The following is a 25,797-nucleotide window of genomic DNA, read 5'->3' as shown; positions in this document are numbered from 1 at the left end:
CTAGTAGCTAGGCCTGGCAAAGATGGAAGCAGGCCTGGCCAGCTACCCTCTTGACCTGTGCCTCCATGGTTAGTGAGGCATCAGTGGTCACCCCCAAATTCCTGGCCTGGGGCACGATGGTAAGATGGTAACCCTAACCCTGCCAGACTGGGCAAACACGCTTCCTGTCCTACCCCTCTACTTCCCAACCACTGGACCTCCGTTTGAGAGGAGCTGAGTTTCAGATGACTCTGCTCGAACCACCCGACCACTGCTTCCAAACATCTGGCAAATAGTTCCAAGGGAGAGTCCAGGAGATAGAGCTGGGTGTCATCAGCATATTGATGACAGTCCAGCCCAAAGCTCTGCTCCAGCTGGGCCAGAGGGCGCATGAAGATGTTGAAAAGCGTGGGGGAGAGAACCGTGCCCTGAGGGACCCACAAGGGAGTCGATAGGCGTGCAACAACTCTTCCCCCACGGCGACCCTCTGGGTCCAGTTATGAAGAAAGGAGCATAACCAGCTTAAAGCTGTGCTCCGTATCCCTGTCCCGGCGAGGTGGTGGGCCAGTAGTTCATGGTTGACCACATCAAATACAACTGACAGATCTAGCAGAACCAGCAAGGCCAACCCGCCTCGATCCAGCTGGTGCCGGAGGTCATCCATCAGGATGACCAGCACCATCTCCACCCCGTGGCCAGGGCCGAAGCCAAACTGGTGTGCTGAAAGTTTCCTCCAAGAATAGCAGAAGCTGGTCCACAGTGGCCCTTTCAACGACCTTGTCCAGGAACGCTAAATGTGAAATTGAGGAGCTGGCCAAGTCCTGCGGATCCAGCAATGGTTTCTTAAGGAGAGGGTGTACCACTGCTCCCTGGAACAGCTCAAGAAACTGAGCTGTATACAGTAGACAGGGAGAGATTGATAATGTCCCTGAGCTGACCTCCTATCCACAGGCCACGTCCTTTGAGGAGCCATGATGGGCAGGGGTCTAGGGGGCAAGTGGTAGCCCTAACCGTCCCTAGCAGCTTGCCTGCCACCTCCAAAGGCGGCCTCCAGGCCTCCAGTTCATTTAGTCTGAGGAAGAGTGCTTGCACTCGAAAGCTCATGCCTTGAATAAATCTTTGTTGGTCTTAAAGGTGCTATTGGACTCAATTTGTTTTGTGCTACTTCAGACCAATACAGCTACCCATTTGAATCTACCCTGTTGGGAAGAAAGACATGATATAAAAGAAATAAGTAAAATGGCACCATTCATTGAATAACTTTTTTTTTTTTACACCCCTCCTCTTTTCACTACCCGAAGGAGTCCCAAAGCGGCTTACACACACTTTTCCCTTCCTCTCCACACAACAGACGCCCTGGGAAGTAGGTCGGGGCTGAGAGAGCTCTGTGAAAACAGCTCTAAGAGATCTGTGACTATCCCAGGGTCACCCAGCTGGCTGCATGTGGAGGAGCGGGGAATCAAATTTAGCTCTCCAGATTAGAGTCCACTGGTTTTAACCAGTACACCCTGCTGGCTCTCAGGTAGACTGCCTCTGAGGGCCCTAGCCATGTGGCATCTTTGTGCTTTAGAGTTCAAAATGACAGTACTACTCTGTTCTGCATTAATCCACAGAGGCAGGCAAATATGAGATATGATGTTGCTTATAAGCCCAGCAAAATCTGCTGGTGGTTCCAGGCAGAGACAAGTACCCTGAACACCTTGTTCATCTAACCTAGAGCTTGGTCCCTTTATCAGGAAGATAAAAAATGTGCACAGAATGGAAAACAAGGCCCTGCAGAGGGACTGGACCAAGCTGACAAACACCTTTTTCCATGGTTCAGATCTAGAAATCAGACTCAAAGACAAAAGGGTCTCTGAGTCACGATTCAAACTGAGCAACTGAGCAAACAGCTGGAGGTGCCAAAAGGCCTCTCTTCATACTAACATCATTGATGTCAGCGTGGTTTATTTGTAATGTATTTAATGTTCTCCCAAGAATGCATCTGGAGAAAGGCTGTTGTCAAAGGAATAAGGAAAGACAAGCAGGGCAATTTCCCCTGGTGATGAAAAGCAAGAGCCAACAATGCAGCAGTGGAACAGAGGCAGGAGAGATGAGTTTGAACCAGGATCTGCCAAACCTAGATATTTTTAAAAAATAGATTAAAGAATAATAAGTGAAACTCACATGATGATATTAAGATGAAATAAGACATATGAAATTTTAACACTCTTAGAATTCTGAGAGAAGTGTTACCTTTCATTATAAGCTATATAGCTTAATAAAAACACTTTCAAAGCTTAATAGGAGAAATACTAACTATTCTCACTGGTGGTCTTCAAGCAGTGTCTGGAAAAATAGCCTGGATGCTTTAGTCTGGATGCTTGAGGCTGATCCTGCATTGAGCATGGGATGGGACTAGATGGCCTGCATGGCCCCTTCCCACTCTAGGATTCTAGGAGTCTAGTTCAGCAGTGGGATGGGCTGCCTAAGGAGATGGTGAGCTCCCCCTCACTGGTGGTCTTCAAGCAGCAGCTGGACAGATCCTTCTCCTGGATGCCTTAGGCTGATCTAGATGGCCTGTGTGTCTCCTTCCCACTCTAGGATTCTATAAGTCTATGATTCTCATTTGAAAAAAAAGCTATCACCATTATCTTTATATTAGTCTTACACTCTTAATCATTGCATTGCATTTATCAAGCTCCTTGTGAATCATCGCACCTGACTGGGGATGGATCGTAATTCTTACAGGCCTGCCATGACACACACACATGTACTGGTGCCTGGTCCAAGGAGAATACATCACCCCCATACTATAGACAAGGTTTGTGAATAGTAGAGAGTTGCTATCAGTTAAAGGTTGTTATATATATATGGACACTTCAAGATAGCCATGGGCAGGTATGTAAGTTAGAAGGTATCAGAATCACAGACCAAAAAGGGTCATCCAGTCCAGCCGCACACCTTCTCAGGGACTTAAAAATCACGCCTTCCTGACAGGTGCTCATTCAATCTCCTCCTAAAAACTTCCAACAAGGGAGACTGCACCACCAAGATAGCATATTCCATCTGCGAACATCCCTCACTGTCAGAAAATGCTTCCTAAGATTTTTGGACCTCCTTTCCCATCATTTGAACCTGTTGCTCTTGGTCCTTGTCTCTAAATTTGCAGTAAGCAAGTTGCCTCCCTCTTCAACGTGTCTGCCTTCTATGTAGGTCAACAGAGCTCTCCTATCCCCCTTTGCCTTCTGCTTCTCCAGGCTACACAGACCCGGCTCTCTCTACCTCTCCTTGTAAGGCAGGGATTCACATCCCTCAATGGTCCTGGTTGTCCTTTTCTAACATGTTCCAACTAGTCGATATCCTTCTTGGACTGCAGTGCCCAGAACTGGACACAATATTCCAAATGAGGAATGTCTTATTTAATTGCAGTTTAGTCCTTCATTAATTGAACTTAATTTTCTATTTGTGTAGTTATGTTCTACACATTTTTTTTACAGAAAGAACTATTAAACCTGCAATCTTTGGATGTTTATGCATAAAAGTTTAAGATGGCCCCTATACAACCCAATTCTTCTGCACACAGGATAACTGGAATGTAGCTAATTCCAAGTTTTAAAAAACCAAGCACATTTTGTAGTTAAATTGTTTAGTTTTTCATATATAATTTATTGAATAATTATATTTTGTTTTTATGTGCAGGCCTTGGCTCTAACACACGTCTATATGTTATAGTCTGTACTGTATGTATGTATCAAAATTTGACCACCGAGGAAGGTATTGGAAGTCAAAAAACGTTGGGTTCTGTTTTAACATGGCTCAAGGTTATCAACCGAGATATACTGAATGATTGGTTCTTTTTTGTTGATGCAACATTTTAACCTAGAAATAACCTCGAATAAATTATTCAAGGTATAAGCTTTTGTGTGCATGCACATTTCTTCAGAGTAGCATGCCCCTGAAGGTTTATACATTGCATAAAACTTGGTTGGTCCTAAGGCTGCCACTGGACTCAAACTTTGTTTCCAGCCAAAGAGAAACATCCCATATTTTGACTGGAACAGAAGAGGAGGAAGAGGGTAACGAAACAGCAAAAGCAGGGAGGGATATGAGGAAATGCAGAATACTAAGAATCCGATTAAGTTGTGGAGGGGGGAGGGGCGATGACATCACACCTGCATTGCAAATCCAGAAGACTGAAATGGGCCTCTCCATGCCCTGCCAGGGATTAGTTCAGAAATATGGTATAGCCCTTTTCAACATGCATGCACCAACAGCAGGAGAGGTTATCTCAAAGGCTTAAAAATTGCACATATGACTTTGGCCAAAGCCAAGGATTTAATGCAGGCTTTCTCAAGGTTTCTTGACAGCCAAATGGGTGTGCTGCTGCACTGGGCTGCACCTACTCGGCCGAAGCAGGGGTGTGCAAGGCGGAAACCAGAGTCCAGTCCAGTGGGTCAGGAGCCAGAGAGACAGTTCACACAGCAGGCGGGGCGCAAGGTCAAGCTGAGCCAGGGTCTGGAGCCAGAGAAACAGTCAAAGCCAAACTGGTCAGAAGCTGGGGACATAGTCAGGAGCCAAGCCATAGGTCTGGTGCTGGGAGCGTAGTCAGGAACTGAAAGCCAAGGCCCTGGTCAAGAGTCAGCTCGAAGCCAAGAACCAGGAGTCAGTCAGGCAGAGCTTCCAGAACAAGGAAGACAGGCAGGGAATGTACGCATTGTGCCCATGAGTGACCTTGCTTCAAAGACCTTCTGAAATACAGCCAAGCCGGGTGGGGCAGCCCCAGCTAGAGGGTTTGCAGCTGGTCCTAGTCCTCATCAGGAGGAGGTACAGCTGAGCTCCATCTACCCTGAAAGTGATGCGGGTACATCAGGCTGGGTATCGGTCTGGCTGGGACCAGGTTGCTCATCCTCTGGGGCATCGGGCTGGTCTTCAGTGGTGCCTGGAGAGTGCTGGGCCCAGGCAGTAGATCAGGATCAGCTGAAACCGCTGATGGCTCAGCCAGAGGTGCAACAGGGGGAATGACAATGGTTGGGAGTTAATTTTTCATATATATTTTTTTAATTTTGTCAAACATTTATTCAATTTGTCAACCTCTGTCCCCCTCCCTCCCAAAATGGCCAATGATGGGCCTGGAGGGCTGTGGGAAAGGGAGGGGCCCTGGTGCAACTGTATTCTGCACCATCGTGCTATTTCTGGGGTTTCTTGAAGCCTGGGGGATGTTTCAAGGGGTTCTCAGTGGTAAAAAAGTTGAGAAAGTCTGATTTAATGGAACTGGTCCCTGCAGCTGTTTGCAATATCTTCTCCTCGGTCTTCAGGTAGGGAACGTGCAGGCTACAGATGTGCTGTGATGGGGAAAGACAGGTATGCATGCTCAAAAAACGCTTTCTGACTTTTCCCTTTTACATGTTCAAAGATGCAATCTCGCTCAAATTAATTCCCGAGGAAGACTTTGATGTTGTTTGTTATAGAGATATTCCATCCACAGCCCTCTGGACATTAATACACATCTGAGGACGATGACACCCGCCCAGCCCCTCGGAAGTGGGGCAAGTCACAGCTTAACAACGTTGCAATGTGGGACCAAGGTTCTCAAGTGATAATCCTCCTCCCCCTCGTTTTTTCAGGAAGCAGCTTGCAAGACCCAAGCATCTGCCCTGTACTCAGCTCTAACAACTTCTTATTATGAATATAACTTTTGATTAAAGGGTATGGTTGGGATTTAATTTGCTTTGCATCCCATTGGTGCCAAAGCATTCAGAAAGAGCCAGGCCAGGGATGGGTGTACAGAAGTGTGCATGGGTTGCGGCAAAGAAGAGCTGTGTCCTAACAAGAAGGGAATGTTGTTGCTGCTATTGTGTAGTGGGTGTGCATTTTTCTTTATTGAATTAGGAACAATTAGTGCAAAAAATACTTCTTGCTCTGTCTTGTGGAGAAAATTTCCTTGTCCCTAGAGCTAGGGCAAAGCTGGTAATTATGCAGGGGGTGTGTAATTGTGGTGAGAATGTGGGCAATTAGGCAAGTGCAGGCCGTTTTGGAGTTCTTGGCAACTGGGCCTGGCGAGGCTCGCTGTGGACTAAGAGGGTGATGTCTCAGAGAAACCCATTAGTCTATTTCCCCTCTCTTTGCTGAGAATTCAGATTCTTCAGATTCTGAAGGTTTTCTGGGACACAGTAGAGGACCTCAGGTAGAAAGGTTTCAAGTTGTAGCCAATTCAACTGGAAGAGTCACATGGCAAAAGCAGAATTATGAAAGGTCAACTAGTTATTTTACTTCTGCCTGTCGTAAGAACATCAGAAAAGCCCTCTTGGATCAGACTAGCAGTCCATCTACTCTGGCATCCCACCCAGCAGTCAACCAGTTCCTCTGGAGGTGCAACAGTGTGGCATAGAGGCCAAATTCTTCATACGTCAGCAGAGCTCTGCTGAATCAGACCTGTGGTCCATCTAGTCCAGCATCCTGTCTCACACAGTGGCTGACCAGTTCCTCTTGTTGTTGTTATGTGCGAAGTCGTGTCCGACCCATCGCGACCCCATGGACAATGATCCTCCAGGCCTTCCTGTCCTCTACCATTCCCCGGAGTCCATTTAAGTTTGCACTGACTGCTTCAGTGACTCCATCCAGCCACCTCATTTTCTGTCGTCCCCTTCTTCTTTTGCCCTCGATCGCTCCCAGCATTAGGCTCTTCTCCAGGGAGTCCTTCCTTCTCATGAGGTGGCCAAAGTATTTGAGTTTCATCTTCAGGATCTGGCCTTCTAAAGAGCAGTCAGGGTTGATCTCCTCTAGGACTGACCGGTTTGTTCGCCTTGCAGTCCAAGGGACTCGCAAGAGTCTTCTCCAGCACCAGAGTTCAAAAGCCTCAATTCTTTGACGCTCGGCCTTCCTTATGGTCCAACTTTCACAGCCATACATTGCAACTGGGAAGACCATAGCCTTGACTAAACGCACTTTTGTTGGCAGAGTGATGTCTCTGCTTTTTAGGATGCTGTCTAGATTTGCCATAGCTTTCCTCCCCAGGAGCAAGCGTCTTTTAATTTCTTTGCTGCAGTCCCCATCTGCAGTGATCTTAGAGCCCAGGAAAATAAAATCTGTCACTACCTCCATTTCTTCCCCATCTATTTGCCAGGAATTGAGAGGGCCGGATGCCATGATCTTTGTTTTCTTGATGTTGAGTTTTAAGCCAACTTTTGCACTCTCCTCCTTCACCCGCATCAACAGGCTCTTTAGTTCCTCTTCACTTTCTGCCATTAGAGTGGTATCATCTGCATATCTGAGGTTGTTGATATTTCTCCCTGCAATCTTGATCCCAATTTGTGACTCCTCTAATCCCGCATTTCTCATGATGTGCTCTGCATACAAGTTAAATAGGCAAGGTGACAGTATACAGCCTTGCCGAACTCCTTTCTCAATTTTGAACCAGTCAGTGATTCCATGTTCAGTTCTCACTGTTGCTTCTTGACCTGCATATAAATTTCTCAAGAGACAAATAAGATGCTCTGGTATTCCCATCTCTTTAAGAACTTGCCACAATTTGTTGTGCTCCACACAATCAAAGGCTTTAGCATAGTCAATGAAGCAGAAGTAGACGTTCTTCTGGTACTCCCTAGCTTTCTCCATGATCCAGCGTATGTTGGCAATTTGATCTCTAGTTCCTCTGCCTCTTCGAAATCCTGCCTGAACTTCTGGAAGTTCTCGGTCCACATATTGCTGGAGCCTAGCTTGTAGGATTTTGAGCATAACTTTGCTAGCATGAGAAATTAGTGCAATGGTGCGGTAGTTTGAACATTCTTTGGCATTGCCCTTCTTTGGGATTGGAATGTAAACTGACTTTTTCCAATCCTGTGGCCATTGTTGAGTTTTCCAAATTTGCTGGCATATTGAGTGTAGCACTTTTACTGCATCGTCCTTTAAGATTTTGAATAGTTCAACTGGAATGCTGTCACCACCACTAGCTTTATTGTTGCTCAGACTTCCTAAGGCCCATTTGACTTCACATTCCAGGATGTCTGGCTCCAGGTCAGTAACTACCCCACTGTGGTCATCAGGGATGTTAAGCTCGCTCTTGTATAGTTGTTCTGTATAATCTTGCCACCTTTGTTTAATCTCTTCTGCTTCTGTGAGGTCCCTACCATTTTGGTCCCTTATCATACCCCCAGTTCCTCTGGAGGGCCACCAACAAGGCGTAGAGGTTGAGGCCTTCCCCAGATATTGCCTCCCAGTGCTGAGATTCAGCAGGTGACTGTCTCTGATGGAGCAGATTCCCATTAGTCCCCATGACTAAAAGCCATTTCCTATAGCTTGGAGATTGGTTGTGGTCCTGTGAAAACTCCAACCCCCACCTTGAGGTTGGTAACCCTAGCTAGAGAACACAACTGTTGGAAGATCTTAAACTCTCCATTCCAGGCTTACTGTCAACACAACAAGGGAACTTCAAAGGCAGGATGCTGGGGTCGGACAATTCTGGAGAGCAGAAGGGGCCAAAGCGACGCACACACAATGTGCTTGCCTGGCAGGGACTGCAAGTATTAATTAGGGAGCAATTAACATTTCATGTTAATGCCAAATAAGAACACTGTCCTGTCAGTCCTCTTCCCCTCCAACAAAAAATGTGAGAATCACCAGAAGGAATATCATACAAAGGAATCCACCAGTTTCAGAGGGGTAGACCCCAGTGTTTCTGAACCTGCTGGCGCCTTTGGTATTCTGACACAATATGAGTATGGCCACAAAATGGCTGCCAAAAGAGGCGGCCCACCAGGAAAGGTGTCAGTGGACACGACAACGTTCACAGACACCATTCTTAGATACCTTTGGATTTAGAGCAAGAGTGTCTAAACTGTGGACTACAAACCAATGGCATCTTCTTCATTCAAGAATATATAAAAGGTAAAAGGTAAAGGTATCCCCTGTGCAAGCACCGAGTCATGTCTGACCCTTGGGGTGATGCCCTCTAGCGTTTTCATGGCAGACTCAATACGGGGTGGTTTGCCAGTGCCTTCCCCAGTCATTACCGTTTACCCCCCAGCAAGCAAGCTGGGTACTCATTTTACCGACCTCGGAAGGATGGAAGGCTGAGTCAACCTTGAGCCGGCTGCTGGGATTGAACTCCCAGCCTTATGGGCAAAGCTTTCAGACGGCTGCCTTACCACTCTGCGCCACAAGAGGCTCTATCAAGAATATATAGCATCCTGCAAATGCAGAAAAAGGAGAAAACCAGCAGGGAGCCCCCAAAATCTTCTTTTGTAAGATCTGAATTCTGCTCCTTCCCACTGAAGCCACTGTCTGATGAAGGGGGTGGAAAGTGGTAAGGCAGGAGAGGTCTTGACCCTATCCCCAAGTGATGAACAAACCAACAATGGGAATACCAATCAATCAATCAATCAATCAATCAATCAATCAATCAATCAGTTTACAGTCCTTGGACCAGAAATTTCTGATAAACAGATAAAATTACACCATCAATGTTTGAACATAGTGCTAAAATGGAAATTCTGGTAATGTACAAGCATGTGACTGCCGTCCTTTTACTGAACTGACTTAAGCTGGAGTTCCTTGCCATTGTCTTTAATTTCAAGGAACCCTTCTGTGTTTCTGTGATTACATTTGTGCTCATGTCTGAAGGTCAGCTCAGGAATAAGTTTAACTCCTGCCTGTGACTTTAAACAGCATGTGGAATAGCTATCTGATTGCTGTGCTACTCCTGCCTCCCCTCTCTTTGCCACTGGCCGATTTAAGTGGCTAGGGTTAACAGGAGGAAAAAATTATTGCCTTGCTGGATCTCATCAAAGGACTACATAGTTCTGAATGTTGTCTCTTTCGGTGCTAATTCATATGATTCTTTACACAGTGTAATGAAGATTTGTTTATTTTCAGGTCCTGGAAGTCAGGCGCACTACCTCAAGAGTTCCACTTAGCAATCACAGCTCATAGTAAATGACAGTCAGGCCTACTGACCATTCACGCCGCATTGTTTTTAAAGAGCCATTTGAGGCAGCAGCTGTAATCCTATCTCATGGCAATTAATTCCACAAATGAATCACGCATTGCGTGAAGAATGAACAGTGATTCACATCCGCCAGTTTGCATGGTCCAGTTCTGGTTACTTTTGAGTCTGGTGTAACCCCTGACATTCTGTGAAAATGTTCACACCCTATAGCTAATGCTGGGACCTCAGAAACAGATCACCCCGGTCTAATCCCCACCACCCTCCATCCTGTCTGCTGCTGGCTTGCATCAGATGGCAGAGAAGAAAGTTAGGTTATAGTAGATGAGCGATAGGGATGTGAGTGTCCTGCACATTGCAGGGGGTTTTGCAGGGGTGCATGAGGTCCCTTCCAACTCTATTATTCATGATTCTAGCTGATCTGCAGCTGCTGGATCGTCTCCCCTTGCTTCCACTCCTGGTGGAAATGGGGGTCTCCATGGCAACATGCCCTGAACTTTTCTGCTTCTGTTTCTCTACTTGGTGTTTCTTCTCACTGCGGAGAAGCACGTAAAACTGCTTAGCACATCTAAGACAAATAATTTTGGTGTGTTTTTTTTTGGAATAGACACACCATTTCTTTGTCTCAACACAATTGGATTGAAAACAAGGTCTTTGTGGTTTTTCTTTTGCCCAGTTCTGAGTGCCACCAGTTATAATGTCTCTGGCATTAAACCCTAGGGTTGCCAGCCCTCAGATGGCAGCTGGAGGTATCCTGCTATTACAACTGATCTCCAGGCAAAAACAGATCCGTTCACCTAAAGCAAATGGCTGCTTTGGAAGATGGACTCTACCCCAATCACAGTCCCTCTGCTTCTCAAACCCTTCCTGTCCTCAGCCTCTACTCTCAAATCTCCTATTACACCTCAATGAGGTCCCTCAAATACCCTATTACACCTCAGTGAGGTCCCTCAAATCTCCTCTAACGCCTCACTTCCCCAAACAGCACCTTCACAAGGCCCCACCTTCCAAATCTCCAGGAGTTTCCCAACTCAGAGCTGGCAATCCTAGAACAGCCTCCTTACACCACCTCTTACTTTCTTTAAACCCCTCGTGCAAATTTACCTTTTCTCTTTTCTCTTTAAATGTGTGGCACAAACATCTCAGTTTCCCACCCCCATTATAGACACTCCTGGAAGAGCTCAGTTTGGTGCACCAATCTGAAAAAAATAATCTTGACACTCAAGGCAGATAAATGAACCACTTGTGTGTATTGTGCTAACAAAACTATGCTAAGCGAGTTTAACAAAACAAAGTTCAGGCTTGCTCATCTTCAGTTATTCCAAGCTGACAAGTCAACAGAACAGCTGTACTCATCAGCATCAGGAGAATGCGGCATGGGGTGTGGCACCTGTGGGCACCATGGCATCTGCCAACACCTTTCTGGTGCTTGCCAACTGCTCTTAGAGGTGGGGCAGGGTCAGGGGAAGCTATTGTCCAGCAAGGCTTCCATTTGACTTTTGGAGATTTGAAAAAAAAATTCTTTTGGCAGCCATCACCAGTATAGCACATGGATCTCAGCAGCCATTTTGTGGCTGTGCCCATACACTATGTCAGACTCCCAAAGCTGCCCACAGCTCTCAAAAAGGCTGGGGACCCATGACATGGGGGGTCTGCTTGTGCTGCTCTGAGACAAAAGTTTTGCATATGGACAAATCCCTGTACTGTTTGGGGCTCAGTTGTGCTAGGGTGATTCATCCCTTTGCAGTTGAAAAACTTAGCCTAAGTATGAGTCACTGAACAAGTGCATATTCTTCTTGTCACCCTGCCTCACCCTTCTGTCAAAAAGATACTGCAAGTCCCCAAGGCAGAAACCTATCTTTTTGCTCTGTAAAACGTCAAAATCAGTGTGAATTCTCAAACACAGGGCTACCAACTTGGAATTGGGAAAGTCCTGGAGACTTGCAGGTAGAACCGGAGGAGGTTGGGGTATAAAAAAGCATATATCTTTCAAGAGCTTCTTGTGGTGCAGAGTGGTAAGGCAGCAGACATGCAGCCTGAAAGCTCTGCCCATGAGGCTGGGAGTTCGATCCCAGCAGCCGGCTCAAGGTTGACTCAGCTTTCCATCCTTCCGAGGTCGGCAAACGGTCATGACTGGGGAAGGCACAGGCAAACCACCCCGTATTGAGTCTGCCACGAAAACGCTGGAGGGCGTCACCCCAAGGGTCAGACATGACTCGGTGCTTGCACAGGAGATACCTTTACCTTTATACCTTTCAAAGCTGCCATTTTCTCCACTGATCTCTTTTCTGGAGCTCAGTAGTAGTTTCAAATCTCCAGATCTTACCTACATCAAGCATCTGTATTTTATTTACTGTATTTGCCGGCGTATAAGACAACCCAACATTTCCACTCAAAATATAGTTGGTCACCATTGTACGGCCGCAGCGTGACCACAGTGCCTCCAGCCCGTCCCTGCATCTCCCTGTGACCGGCACTAGTGCACAAGAGCACATGTGCGAGCTCTGCGTAGACAAGGGGCGGGCCGGAGAGCCACTGCTTCTCGTCGAGCAGAACGGGCCGGTCACACCAAAAAGGCTGTGACCGGCACTAGTGCACAAGAGCACATGTGCGAGCTCTGCGTAGACAAGGGGCGGGCCGGAGAGCCACTGCTTCTCGTCGAGCAGAACGGGCCGGTCACACCAAAAAGGCTGGCTCCCTGTCTCGCTGCTGATGCTCGCCACAGCCACGCTGATGACTCGCCGCAGCCACGCTGGATACCACCCGATACAGGATGGTATGTAGAATGAGGTGGGCGGGCATCGGGGGGCCACGGTGGGCACCGGGCAGGCATCAGGAGGCCACTATGGGCACCGGGTGGGAATCAGGAGGCCACTATGGGCACAGGGTGGGCATCAGGAGGCCATTATGGGCAGCTCTGTCTATCCCAACTGAAGTGCACCTGGCGTATAGGACGACCCCCCCCCCACTTGGAGGCATGATTTTCAAAGGAAAAAAGTAGTCTTATACGTCAGCAAATACAGTATGTCACTTAAGTTCCTTATTTTATTTTATTTCTTATATATTTATAGACTGCCCTCTCTTGTGGCTCAGGGCAGTTTACAGTATCAAACACAATAGTAACAGTGATTTCAATAACTGGTGATAACAGATAGTAACAATGGTTTCAACTGGTGATAACAGTTCCTGTAACAATGCCATATAATAGCCCAATACTAATAGAGACAACGTTAATCTGCTGTGATCCCATCCTTGGTTCAGGATTCAATTCATAGGGGCTCAGGAGGTGCTGTTGGTTCGGTTTACCTCAACCAAATGCCTAGCAGAATAACTCCATTTTGCAGAACCTGCAGAACTGTGAAAGCTCAGGGACTCTTAAGGGATCTTTTCAGAGGGCTTATTCCACCAGGTGGGGGGCCAGGACACAGAAAGCTCTGGCCCTGGTTGAGTTCAGACATGCTTCGTTGGGGCCAGGGTTCACCAGCCAGTTGGAAGTGGCGGAGTGTAGGCCGATTACACTGTGTAACTCAAACTCAATCAAATAGGATAGGACATCCAATAAAGAAAGCTACTTGGTTTGAATTGCATAAATCTGAAAACAGTGCTGAAACAAAATTTAAGCCTAAAAGCAGTTTCTTGTTCTTAGCTCACCACTTTCTCTTGACACCCTAAATTGCTCCCTGTAAAAGTCATACCTGTGTATCTTTCAGATCCTTCCTGAACTGGGGGATGGGGTGGATTTCGAGCCAAGGTCAAATGAGGCGGGCCTCGAGCCTATGGAGTATTTTACAGCGCCTCATGCTGAGTTCACAAAACCTCTCCTTGCTCTTAAGGGTGAGGACAAGTGAGAGGTCAAGGTCTTGAATTACTGCTATATAAAGGAGGTAACTATATAGCCCAGAGACGGAGATGTTCCTAGTAGTAGACAGGCTTGTACATTCAATAGCAGGCTGTATAAACCTGTGCAGGAAAAAAGAAAAGATGGTAAGTAAACAAGGAATTCATGCCATAGGACAGCATTTCAAAGAGGAGCATTTGGTGCCCGAAGGGGACAGAATCTAACTGGTATCATCCTGTTCCACGCATGATAATTATCTCCACAGGCCACTTATGCAATTCCTGGATTCCACGGAGGCGCGTGCAAGAGAGCTTCCCAGAGGTCAGATCCGGCGCCTCTTACATGAACTTCAAGTAACCCAACTGTTTCTCTTGCCTTGAGCATTGGTTATGTACATCACTCAACAAAGGATCTGATTTTCTGCCTCCTCTGAGGCTTAGTCTCCATTTTGACAGACTGCAGGGGAGGGAGAAGAGGAAATTGCGGGGGAACTGGTGGGTCATGAGGGCTAAAGGCAGGGGCGTCGGTGCCCACTCACACCTTCCCTGGGGTGTTCTTCCAGAAGTCAGGCAGGGTCCTGTGAGCTCAATAATCAGGGTTGCCAACCCAGGGCTGGGGAATACCTGGAGATGTGGGTGTGGCACCTGTGAGGGGGAGATTTGGGGAGGGGAGGAAAGGCCCTGCAGCCCACCCCCCAAAGCAGCCATTTTCTCCAGGGGGCGGAGCGTTGTCCTTTCAGCTTGGGCTCGTGAGATCGACCCACCTCGCAAGGTTGTTGTGAGGGGAGGGGTTAAGCCAAGTGGCTGTGGGGAAGGCGAAAGGCGATTGTGGAAGGCCCACTGACGGAAGGCGCTCGCCCCCCTTCCGTGGCTTTTGATGGAAAACTTAAAGCGGCTTCACGAAGCCAGAGGGGAAGGGCGCGGCCATAGACTGAGGTAAAATCCCTCCGCCTCCCCTGAGGTAAAAGGGCGGGGCAGAGAGAGACACGCCCCTTTGGGCGGGAAACCCCGCCAGGCTCTCTCGCCCCGCCCCGCCTCGCGCCTCATTGGCATCCAGCCGTCTGACGGGCTCCCGTCCCACTTCCGTGACGTCACAGAACAAAAAAATCCCTCCTCCTCCCCCGAGGCTTCAAAAGTTTCCTCTGTTCTCGGTTGCCTCGGCTCCAGCCAATCCGGGGCCCAGCCCTCCCTCCTCCTTCTCCCGCCCTTAACCCTCAGCCAATCCGCGCCCGAGAAGAGGCTTCTAGGCCGGCCCACACCCGTGGGCGCGCCGCCCCCAGTCCTTTTGTGCACAAAAGAGGAGTTCCGACGCAGGCGGCCGGCAGAGTCCGCGTGGCGAGGCGTGGGGCGCGGCGGGAGCACCGGCGGCAGCGGCGGCCACGTGGACCTGGCGGGCTTCCCAGCGCGGCTGGCGAGAGGGGGAGGAAGCCGCTCCGTCGGCCTCTGGATCACCCAAGCGGCTGGTCCTGCAGAACCCATCGGATCCCCTTTGGCGGGACCGCGCGATCACTTTATCGCCTTTTTTACTATTTGCTGACCACGTGGCGTTGGCGGCGGCGGCTGTTGCTGCTGGAAAGAAATCCAGGCACCTGGCGCGTTTTGGGGGGACCTCAAGTTAAAAAAACTTAGTTCTCTTCGCAATCATTTTGCTGCTGTCCGGTCGCCTCCTTTTAAACAAATTATAAGATCCGCAAGATCTTAAAAGCCGGTTAAGGTGGGCTTCCCTGCCGGCGTCTGCGCGCGTCTCTCTACTCCAGATTAAAGAATCGCCACTTGGGCCTCTCTTTTGACTCCAGATTAAGGGATCGCCACTCGCACATCTCCTCTACTCCAGACCAAAGAATCACCACTTGGGTCCTGCGGGCTAGAAAAGGGCTTGGGCGGCTCCTCTCTGCTCCAGACCAAAGAGCTGCCACCTGTCCGGCTCCCCCCTCGACGCCCCGTTAAAGAACCGACCATGGCTGCGGAGAAAGGTGCCTCCAACGGGGACATTGGGCCGGCTCATGACTCCGGAGAGGAAGAGCCCACCCTGGGCGCCTCCCGGTTGCGCAGCTGCCTGCGGGCCAACCTGCTGGTGCTGCTGACCGTGGCGGGGGTGATTGCCGGCGTGGCGGTGGGCCTGGGCGTCCGGCAGCTCCCCGATGCGCTGACCCCCAGCGAGATCCTCTACTTCTCCTTCCCCGGAGAGCTCCTTTTGCGCCTGCTGAAGATGATTATCCTGCCCCTGGTGGTGTGCAGCCTGGTGGCTGGGGCGGCCAGCCTGGACCCGTCAGCCCTGGGGCGCCTGGGGGGCTGGGCCCTGCTCTTCTTCCTGTTGACCACCCTCCTCGCCTCCTCCATCGGCGTCACCTTGGCCTTCATAGTCAAGCCCGGGGTGGGTGCCTCGCCCCCCACGGATCTGGGTGCAGACAGCGGCATGCCCCAATCCAAGGATGTGGCAGATTCCTTCCTGGATTTGATCAGGTGAGAGGCCGTAGCTGGATTGTCCAATGCTTGCGCACGCTAAGAGGCATGCTTGTCAACCTCTCTGAAGGTGCACGTGTGGGAGACCTCCTGCTTTGCCCATGCCCACATGTGTGTGTGTGCGTGTGTGTGCATCACTAGCTCTTGTAAGGACATCATAAGAGCTCTGCTTTATCTGGTCCAGCATCCTGTCTCAGTTCCTCTGGAGGGCCAACAACAACGCTAAGGGCCTCACAGGAGCTCTGCTGCATCTATCTAGTGAGAGTCCAACTAGATCCGGGGTAGTCAAACTGCGGCCCTCCAGATGTCCATGGACTACAATTCCCATGAGCCCCTGCCAGCGAATGCTGGCAGGGGCTCATGGAAATTGTAGTCCATGGACATCTGGAGGGCCGCAGTTTGACTACCCCGGATCTAGTCCAACACCCTGCCTCATGCCAGTCAGTTCCTCTGGGCCACCCACCACAAGGCACAGAGGCCGAGGCCTGGCTCTGGAATTCAGAGGCTTCTAATCCCATTTTAACGCTCTCTATGCCTGTAGTGATCTCTATTGTCAGGCTGCGAATTCCACTCTGTGTTCAGAAGTATTTCATTTGGTCTGCCCTGAATCTACTGCCCATCGTCTTCTCAAGTCATGATTTGTGCATGTGTGTGAATGAACCTTTGCAGGTAGATGTCCTACCTGCTGGTGTATCTTTCTCAGTAGGGACTGTTCACACGGGTCCCTGAGCTTGGCCTACTGGGGACAGTGTCTTGGAGCTACTCAAGCCCTGGTAGGAAACTGGGCTACCAGAGAATGACACACAAATTGTGTCAGGTCAGTAGCGGGACTCCTATTTTGCAAAAATATGGGGAAGGAAATCGGTTTGGTTGCTTCAACCCAGTGTGGTGAAATTAAAATAATTTTTGGCTAAATATCCAGACAGTTCCTGACAGTGGTTTCTCAGGGGAACAGGCGTCCTCCGTTTTTTTTTGGGGGGGGGGATAATCCATGGAATTGGGGTCACTTTGGGTGGACAGGTAGTTGTGAATTTCCTGCATTCTGCAGGGAGTTAGACTCTATGATTGTATGAACTCTCCAGCCTATGAGTCATTAAACCATATGCAAGTTGTATTGAAAGGCACCCACTCTGTGCCTTGCTCTTAATTTAAAAAACCGCACACACACAAAGCAGTACTATTCAGTCCCAAAATTGGGATGAATCTGTTTCTGATCTCCCTTTTAGGAAATTCAGGCTGCAAAAGCCTGTGAACCGCTGGAATGGGATGGCATTTGAGGACACGCTCTGCCTCTTCCCTCCCGCCCAGAAGTTTTTCTTAGATCTGTTTATTCTCATCTGCCTTGTTTTCCCCTTTGCACAAGCATTCTGGAGAGAATATAATCCCACGCAAGAGGAATGCGCTAAACTGTGGAATCGATTTGGAGCCGTTCCTTGCTCCTTCCTGGAGAAGTAAACATTTGTATGCCCCTCCCCGCATCTATGTCAAACACACCCTCCCTGGAAAAGCCTTTGATTAGTCAGTTAATTTTCTTTCTGGCAGGACATGCTGTCCCAATAAGGGGTAGGCACAGAACCATCTTTTCCCAAAATGACATAAAGTGGAGTGTGGAGGAGAAGAAAAAGCTACTTCAGAAGTGAGCCCCCTGGAAGATCCAAACTTGTCATTAGACTGCACCAATGAGAGGGAAGGCTATGCAGAAAAGCCATACATCCGTTTTTGCTTCTAGAGGATCAGGGAAGGTTTACACGTGGGGTGAGTCGGTCCAAAGCAGCTCTGTAGCTGAGCATCGGTCTGCCCGCTAGACAGCCTGGACAAGTGTGCGAAAGGCGCTCTAGCCATCCAGTCCTGCTAGCTACCTACCAGCGTTCAGAGACACTCTTCCTCTTGCAATGACGAATTCTAGAGCGGTTTCCATTTAAGTTGTGGCTAAACAAAAAGAGTCCTGCGCAGTTCTGGAGAAGGCCTGACCTAGCCAGGGCTAAGCAGCGTCAACCCCGCTTAGCATTTGGATGGGAGACCTTTGACGAAGTCCAGGGATGTGAGGCAGAGGAGGCAATAACAAAAGCACCTCAGCATCTCGTGCCTTGAAAATCCTGAGCAAAGGGTGGCCCGAGTGGCTCTCCAGATGTCCATGGACTACAATTACCATGAGCCCCTGCCAGGGGCTCATGGTAATTGTAGTCCATGAACATCTGGAGAGCCACTTTGGCCCCTATTTGACAAAGCAAATTCTTGATCCTTTGGCTGGGAGATGGCCAACCGAAGCTCTGAAATGCTACAGTCTCCGTTCGCAGGAGGTTTCATTTCAAGGGATCATGGGTAAGATCGTGTTGACCTTAGGTGTAGAACGCCTTTCTTGCTTGGGCTCGAGGCAGTCAATACAGCTGACAGGATGGGGGTATTCGATAGATGGGGCAGTTGGGGTGGGGCCGTAGAACCAAGCCGATCCGATGCAAACCATAAAGGTGAACGTGACACATTCAATCAGGATGGCTGAACTGTGGCTCTCCAGATGTCCATGGACTGCTGGCAGGGGCTCATGGGAATTGTAGTCCAGGGACATCTGGGGAGCCACAGTTTGGCCACCCCTGCTGATGCCAAATTACATAGCAGGACCCTCCTAGCAAGCTGAACACAGTGCTGTGGACCAGAATCTCTAATGGTTTACTGAAGTAATTTTGTGAACTATTTTGTACAGTGCAATCCTGCTGCCTGCCCCTCTTGAATAATTCAGTTTTGTGCAGTTGGCAGAAAGTCAGGAGAACGAGAGCTCTCCTGACCTCCCCAGAAGATTAATATTTGAAGGCCGCTTGAGCTTTCTGGTTGTCACATCAGAGGGATTTTTCTATGGCAGTGGTGGATGTGAGCAAAATAAAGCAGCAATATAATCTGCCTGTTCCGTAGGTTTGTGCATCACAAGAAGAACCTGAGACTCTTATTTGTGTCTTGGTTATTATTCTGGCGAGAAAATTAGAAAAAACAATTTGATCCCCTAGAATCTTGAACACCCTGATAAAATCAGAATTATTTCTTATAATTTATAATCGCCTAGCTGCTTTATGCACAGAGAACAAAATTCGAGTCCAGGGGCACCTTAGAGACCAATAGAGTTTTATTCAAGGCATAAGGGTTTGTGTGCAAGCACACTTTGTCAGATATCTGATGAGGTGTGTAATGCGCATGAAAGCTTCTACCTTGAATAAAACTTTCTGGGACTTAGAGGTGCCCTGGTCTCAAACTTTGTCCTTCTGCTTCAGACCCACGCCTGAATAGGTAAACATAGAGAGTCACTGGCCACTAAATGGGAACTCCTAATAATGTTAATGAAGGCACCAATCTTCTCTGATCTAGGCCCCATGAATCCTGGTTGGCTGTTTTCTTCTTAGGTGTTTGTTTTGGCACAAAGTACTCAGGTGGTGGCCTAGACCACAGGATTGCAAGCAGAGGAGGGGAAAAGGAAGAGGCATCCGGAGTATTTTCCTGCTTCCTTCCTGGGCGGCCCCTCCCAATCATGGATCTGTGGCGAGATCTTCTTTCCATAGCTTGGAGCTGTGGGTGCAGTTGGCATCAGATGCCCGCGTGGTGCTGTAGGTGTGGGTTGTTTTGGTGCCAGTTTGGGAGTAATCTCCCCACCCTACCTGGAGATCTTTAATTAGTAGCTGGCTGCTTTTTGATAATGTTCCAAGCCAGGATTAAGGACTGTGTTTTCGCATCTTCCTATTCAAAGGTTAGGAACTAATTTGTACGCAGTTTTGTTGATATGCACATTGTGACCAGAGAGGTGAGACATCATCCTGCATGACAGTTTGAGCTGGTTGTACTTTTTGGTCAGGTTTGGATACTTCTCTTTGGATGTATTGATTTACTTCGAGTCCAGCCTTTCTCCTGAGTCGAGACATTTCTTGCTCCTTTTTGTCCTCACAACAACCCTGCAAGGAAGAGAGGCTGAGGGCGTGTGAACTGCTAGCAGTTACTCAGCTGGCGTCCGTGGTAGTGTCGGGATTTGAACCTGTGTCTTTCCCATAAATTGGCAGTGACTTGATGGTACTTTACACGGGCATGCACAAAACGGATGGAGACTTGGAAGGAAGACCCCCCTAGGAAGACTCTGCAGAGGGAGGCAAGGCTTTACCCTCTGCTTTACCCTTGCTGCAGCTGTCATTTTATTTACATGCGTTACACGTGTGCTCTCAGATCCTAACCTGAAGTTTCAAGTGCTAGCACACCGAAATACCGTTATTTGCCCTTATCTCAGTATTTCATAGCAGAAGTAGAAATACTGCCCCATAAACGGAGTTTCAGAGTTCAGCTTCAAAACCTCGATCTTAACATTTAGTTTCCAGGAGACACTTTGCAAAAAACCTGCAACAATATTTACGGGGCAGGATTACTGCAGGGTGTCGCTTGCTATAACTTTTTGGAGAGATTTCTCTAACGGTAGCTGAGTCTGTCTCCATAAATTCCAAACCCGTTGGAAAATGCCCTTTTTTAGCAGCAGAAGGGCTCTGACGCCTGGGTGCTCTTTCCGTGACCGACATTCTCCTTCCCCCTCAAATATGCGTAGCCGTTTCCATGAGCCACGTGCTTTTCAAATTCTGAGGTTCCCCCACATTGACGGATGCTTTAAATTGTCTCTATTGGGATCAGCTGCCTCGGTTCCGGCCAGATTTCTGATTAGGCATGACTCGGTAAAAAGCGTGACTCTCCATTTCTGTGTAGGAAGGGGGCTGGCCTTTATCAGCAAGGCTGGCTTCACTAGCTGGCTCACCTTCTGGTGGTCCCCAACCAGACCGGTGGTCCCCAACCACTGGGCCGCGGCTCCCTCTCACCGCCCCCCCCGCCGATTAGCTTGTGGCCCGGCAAGCTTCTTTTTGTGGGGGGGGGGAGGGAAGCGCGGCCAACAGTGCAAACGCGCATGCGCAGTAGGTCTGTGTTTGCGCCATGCGCGGCCGCAAATGTGCATATGCAAAAGTGCCGCACATGCGCATTTGCGCATCGCTTTCCCCCCTCCACCGGTCTGCAGCCTAATAAAGGTTGCGGACCACTGCCTCAGACGTCTTTCCTCTCCTTCATCCCCGGCTTTGTACAAACTTTCCCCTCCACTCCCATGAGCCCCTGCCAGCACTATGGGGATTATAGTCCATAGACATCTGGAGAGCCACAGTTTGGCCACCCTTGTGATAAAGGTAAAGGTATCCCCTGTGTAAGCACCGAGTCATGTCTGACCCTTGGGGTGACGCCCTCCAGCGTTTTCATGGCAGACTCAATACGGGGTGGTTTGCCAGTGCCTTCCCCAGTCATGACCGTTTACCCCCCAGCAAGCAAACTGGGTCCTCATTTTATCGACCTCGGAAGGATGGAAGGCTGAGTCGACCTTGAGCCGGCTGCTGGGATCGAACTCCCAGCCTCATGGGCAGAGCTTCAGACAGCACAGCACGTTGGCTGCCTTACTACCCTGTGCCACAAGAGGCTCTTACCCTTGTGACTGGGGTTTCTAAAATGATGCAGGGCGTGGAGAGACCTCTTTCTCCCTCCCCGGAAGGATTAGAACTCGAGGGCATCCAGTGAATCCGATGGACAGTAGGTTCAGGACGGACAACAGGAAATTAAATTTTACACGGAGGAATTAAGATGTTGCTGCCGGAGGATGGAGTTTGCTGCCAGAGGGCGTTGTGATGGATGCAGAACAGATTCGGGTGCATCGCTGGGTTGGTCTGAGGCAGCAGTACAACGTGTGAGCCCAGTGGCACCTTCGAGACCAACACAGCTTTATTCAGGCCATAATGTTCCGATACAGTCTGAAGGCACACAAAAGCTTTGTGGCCTTAAAGGAGCCACTGGACTCCAACTTTGTACAAATTGAACAGGGGATTAAGAGAGATTCGGGGAAGAGAGTCAGTGGCCACCGGCCCTGGTGACTGAGGGGAACCTCCACATCCAGTGGCACAAAGCCTCTGAATCCCAGAGCCAGGAGGCAGCATCAGGGGAAATCTCTCTGTCTCTCTCTCTCTCTCTGCTTCCCCTCCCTGTGCTGAGTCAGAGGCAATCAGCATCTTTCTTGGCTTGTCTCCAGTTTTTCCAGGGGGGAGGGAAGGGACGACGGAGGATGCTATGGATGCAAATCCCCTTCAGGTAGGGAGGGTGGATCGTCACAAAGATGACCGTGATTCCAATTGTTTACTTGCCAGGCAAATAAGGCTGCTGCCTCCCTCGTCTTTGCCGCAGTCGCCCTTCCAGTAATGAGAACGGATGTTTTCTGGGGTTTGCAGAACTTCTGCACGGGGAGTCACTTCTAGCTTGGAGCTGGGGAGGGCCCATGGTTTGGTGGCAGAGCCTCTGCTTGGCATGCAGGAGGTCCCCAGCAGGGGTAGTCAACCTGTGGTCCTCCAGATGTCCATGGACTACAATTCCCATGAGCCCCTGCCAGCGAATGCTGGCAGGGGCTCGTGGGAATTGTAGTCCATGGACATCTGGAGGACCACAGGTTGACTACCCCTGGTCCCAGACTCAATCCCCGCCTCTCCCAATAAAAGATCAGGTAGCAGATGAGGGGAAAGACCCCGGAGAGCCATGGAGAAGGCGCTGGGCTCATTCTGTTGCTTCAGACCAGCCTGGCTACCCACCTGAATCTGCTTTGCATAAAGAAATTCCCTGGTCCAGTCACATATGAACAAAAAAACAAAAAGGGAAATTCCTGTAGGCCTAATCAGGATGCACCATAAAGTTAAAAAAAATAATGTAGTTACAGAAGAAGGGGTTGGGCTTTATACCTTGCTTTTCTCTACCAGAAGGAGTCTGCAAGCGGCTTCCAATCTCCTTTCCTTCCTCTTCCCACAACAGACACCCTGTGAGGTAGGTGGGTCTGAGAGAGCTCTGAGAGAACAGTACTATCAGGACTGTGATGAGCCCGAGCTCACCCAGCTGGCTGAATATAGAAGAATGGGGAATTAAACCCATCTTGCCAGATTGGAAGCTGCCGCTCTTAACCATGACAGCGAACGCTGGCAGGGGGCTCCTGGGAACTGTAGTCCATGGACATCTGGAGGGCCGCAGTTTGACTACCCCTGCATTAGAACATGGAAATGGTAATTCCACACCACTTGAATCACCCGAACTCCTGCTTTGCCAGAGGTCTGAAGCCCCAGCAATCTGGTGACTGGCGTACGTTAGCATTTCCCTAGTTGGAAACAGATCCCCAAACAGTGGAATTTTTTAAAAATGTGTTTAATAATAATTGCAACAGTTAGCTCAGGACGTAGGTGGATGTGTCTTCTGGAGTAGAATCCCCGTCTGCAACCCGAGGAAATTCAGATATATTGAATACCGTGATTACAGCACTCGTGAAGGTGGCTTCTGAACCCCTGAACCCACCTGTAAGTCTGCTGACTGACTCTTTCCCTGGTTCTTCCCAAGCTAAAAGAGGTGAGGGGAACCTGGCTCAATAGCAGAGCCTCTGCTTGGCATGCAGGAGGTCCAAGTTCAAGGGAGGATGCAGGAGACCTTCAGTTGAGGCCCTAGAGCAGGAGTAGTCAACCTGTGGTCCTCCAGATGTTAATGGACTACAAATGCTGGCAGGGACTCATGGGAATTGTAGTCCATGAACACCTGGAGGACCACAGGTTGACTACCCCTGCCCTAGAGAACCACAGCCAATCTGAATGGATAGTCCTGGCATTAAGGAACTGATGGATCGGATTCAGTATAAGGCAGCTTCTTGTAAGCTTTAAGAGGAGGAGCAAGACTTCTGGGTGTTTAGCCAAAAATTTGTAGGATTAATTTCAACCCATTGGTTCTGATTCGACCCTCTGGGGCAGGAGAAAACAACTCTCCCCCATCTTCTTTATGAGAGCCCTTCAAGTATTTGAAGATGGTTATCATATCACCTGTCAGTCGCCTTCTCTTCAGGCTAAATGGGTCAAGCTCCCTCAACCTTTCCTCATACGACTTGGTCTGCAAACCCCTCCCCATCTTCATAGCCCGCCTCTGGACATGCTCCGGTTTCTTTATTTCTTCAGTTTCGGTCCCCAAAACTGAACACAGGACTCCAAGTGAGGTCTAGCCAGAGCAAAGTGGTAACATCACTTCCTGTAACATCATCCTCCGTTTGATACAGCCCAAAAATCCCATTTGCCTTTTTAGCCACCGAGTCACACTGCTGACTCACGTTCCGTGTCTGGTCTACTAAGACCCCCAGATCCTTTCCACGCGTACTACTCCCAAGACAAGCCTCACCCATCCTATAGTGATGCATATGCCTTTTCCTGCCTAAATGCAGGACTTTACTCCAGATGCAGTGTGACCCGTGCAGTGTACAGCGGGACCTTGACATCTGGATGAGCTCATGAGTCCCTGTCCAAAGGGGCTGAGTGGCTCTTTGGAGTGAATTCTCTCTCTCCAGGTCAGTCAGCTCATGGCTGTCGATGTCCTTCTTTCCTCAACACCCACAGAGTCACGTTTTCCTCTTCTGTGACTCACAAGACAAATATTGTAAAAACTGTCATGTAAATGTTCCGTGAAAACATGCCTGGCTTATGAAACTGTTTGCAGATTGGCCAAGAGCCAGGCTTGGGTGGGGGGCACCCGCCGTTTCTCTTGCCGTCAGGGGAGCTCCCAGGCTGCGGTCGAAAGGCGAACTGGCCCAGCTATTTCTAGACCGTCTGGCTCTTTCCGTCTCGCTCTCCTGCGAGGGGCGGGGTGGAGCTGGTGGCGTTCTCGGAGTCTGATGCAACACCCTCCAAGTATTGCGTTTCCTTCGCTGGGGTGGCACAGCCCCCTCTCTCCTGGGAAGGTGTTTTTAGAATGAAATTGGCCATCTGGAGTCTGTGGGGTGATTTCATTGTGGCTTATTTGTGGGGCAAAGAAGCAAAAAATAATAATTTGGCTGCCTGGACCTCAGCAATCGATGATTTAATTCCTTGCCTGAGCTGAAGAGCTTATTGTGTGGGTGTGGGGGGAGGTCCGAAGGCAGTGGGTGAAGCGGTTGGGTCACTGGTTCTGGATCATGTTTTTTTTCGGGGCTGATATTCCGGCCCACTGCATTCGTTTGGAGGAGGCTGGAATGGGTTACTTATTCCGTCTTCCTTCTTGTTTGTGAATTCAACCGACAATATTAAGAAGAGCTCCCTGAACCCCAAAATAGAGTTTGGACCCCACCACATGTCATACACCCCCACATTCAGGGGATTTCTCCCTTTGAGAGGCCATGTGCAGAGTCCTAGTCCAAAGCCCGGTTCTTGCGCTAGCTGCTCCAAAGTGGGGTGCCCCCCCGGACAATCACACCACCGGAGGCTGGGGCCAGGCAATCTGGACCACAGACTTTGGACCAAAGATTTTTTAACATCTCCAATGCTGCCTGGCTAAAACGGCGGAAAAAAAGAATCCAACACAGATAAAGTCAATTAATCTATCATGTTTGCCGTGTGATCTGTAGAGTTCCTTCCCCAAGTCCTGACTTGGGCAGTGCCTAGTCTTGGTAGAATTAGATCTATGTGGTTGTCACAAAGGCAGGCCAAAGCCCCCTCAGGTGGGCAAAGCCCCTTCTTCTACACATCTAGAAATTGCAGGGAACTTTCTGGCAAGTGAGCCTTGAAAGC

The 25,797-nt window shown here is 49.2% G+C and overlaps 1 protein-coding gene and 1 long non-coding RNA gene across 2 annotated transcripts in view; one reads left to right on the top strand and one right to left on the bottom strand.

The window, feature by feature from the left end:
• Positions 1-4,935: 4,935 nt before the first annotated feature.
• On the bottom strand, positions 4,936-14,823 carry LOC143828205 (uncharacterized). The gene is made up of 3 exons (XR_013227559.1): positions 14,503-14,823; positions 13,597-13,861; positions 4,936-5,303 (listed from the first exon to the last, which is right to left on the bottom strand). It is a non-coding gene; the product is annotated as an uncharacterized LOC143828205 (long non-coding RNA).
• Positions 14,824-14,914: 91 nt separating this feature from the next.
• Positions 14,915-25,797, top strand: part of SLC1A5 (solute carrier family 1 member 5) — a 32,170-nt gene continuing 21,287 nt past the window's right edge. Inside the window, exon 1 of the mRNA XM_077318469.1 lies at positions 14,915-16,201. Within this exon, the coding sequence (XP_077174584.1) occupies positions 15,696-16,201 (506 nt within the window). The 5' untranslated portion in view covers positions 14,915-15,695. The remainder of the gene's footprint in view (positions 16,202-25,797) is intronic.

This window comes from Paroedura picta, unplaced genomic scaffold (assembly GCF_049243985.1).
Source record: "Paroedura picta isolate Pp20150507F unplaced genomic scaffold, Ppicta_v3.0 Ppicta_v3_sca21, whole genome shotgun sequence".
NCBI lineage: Eukaryota > Metazoa > Chordata > Lepidosauria > Squamata > Gekkonidae > Paroedura > Paroedura picta.
The sequence above is the reverse complement of the archived record's forward strand: the minus strand, read 5'-3'. Positions and strand labels throughout refer to the sequence as shown.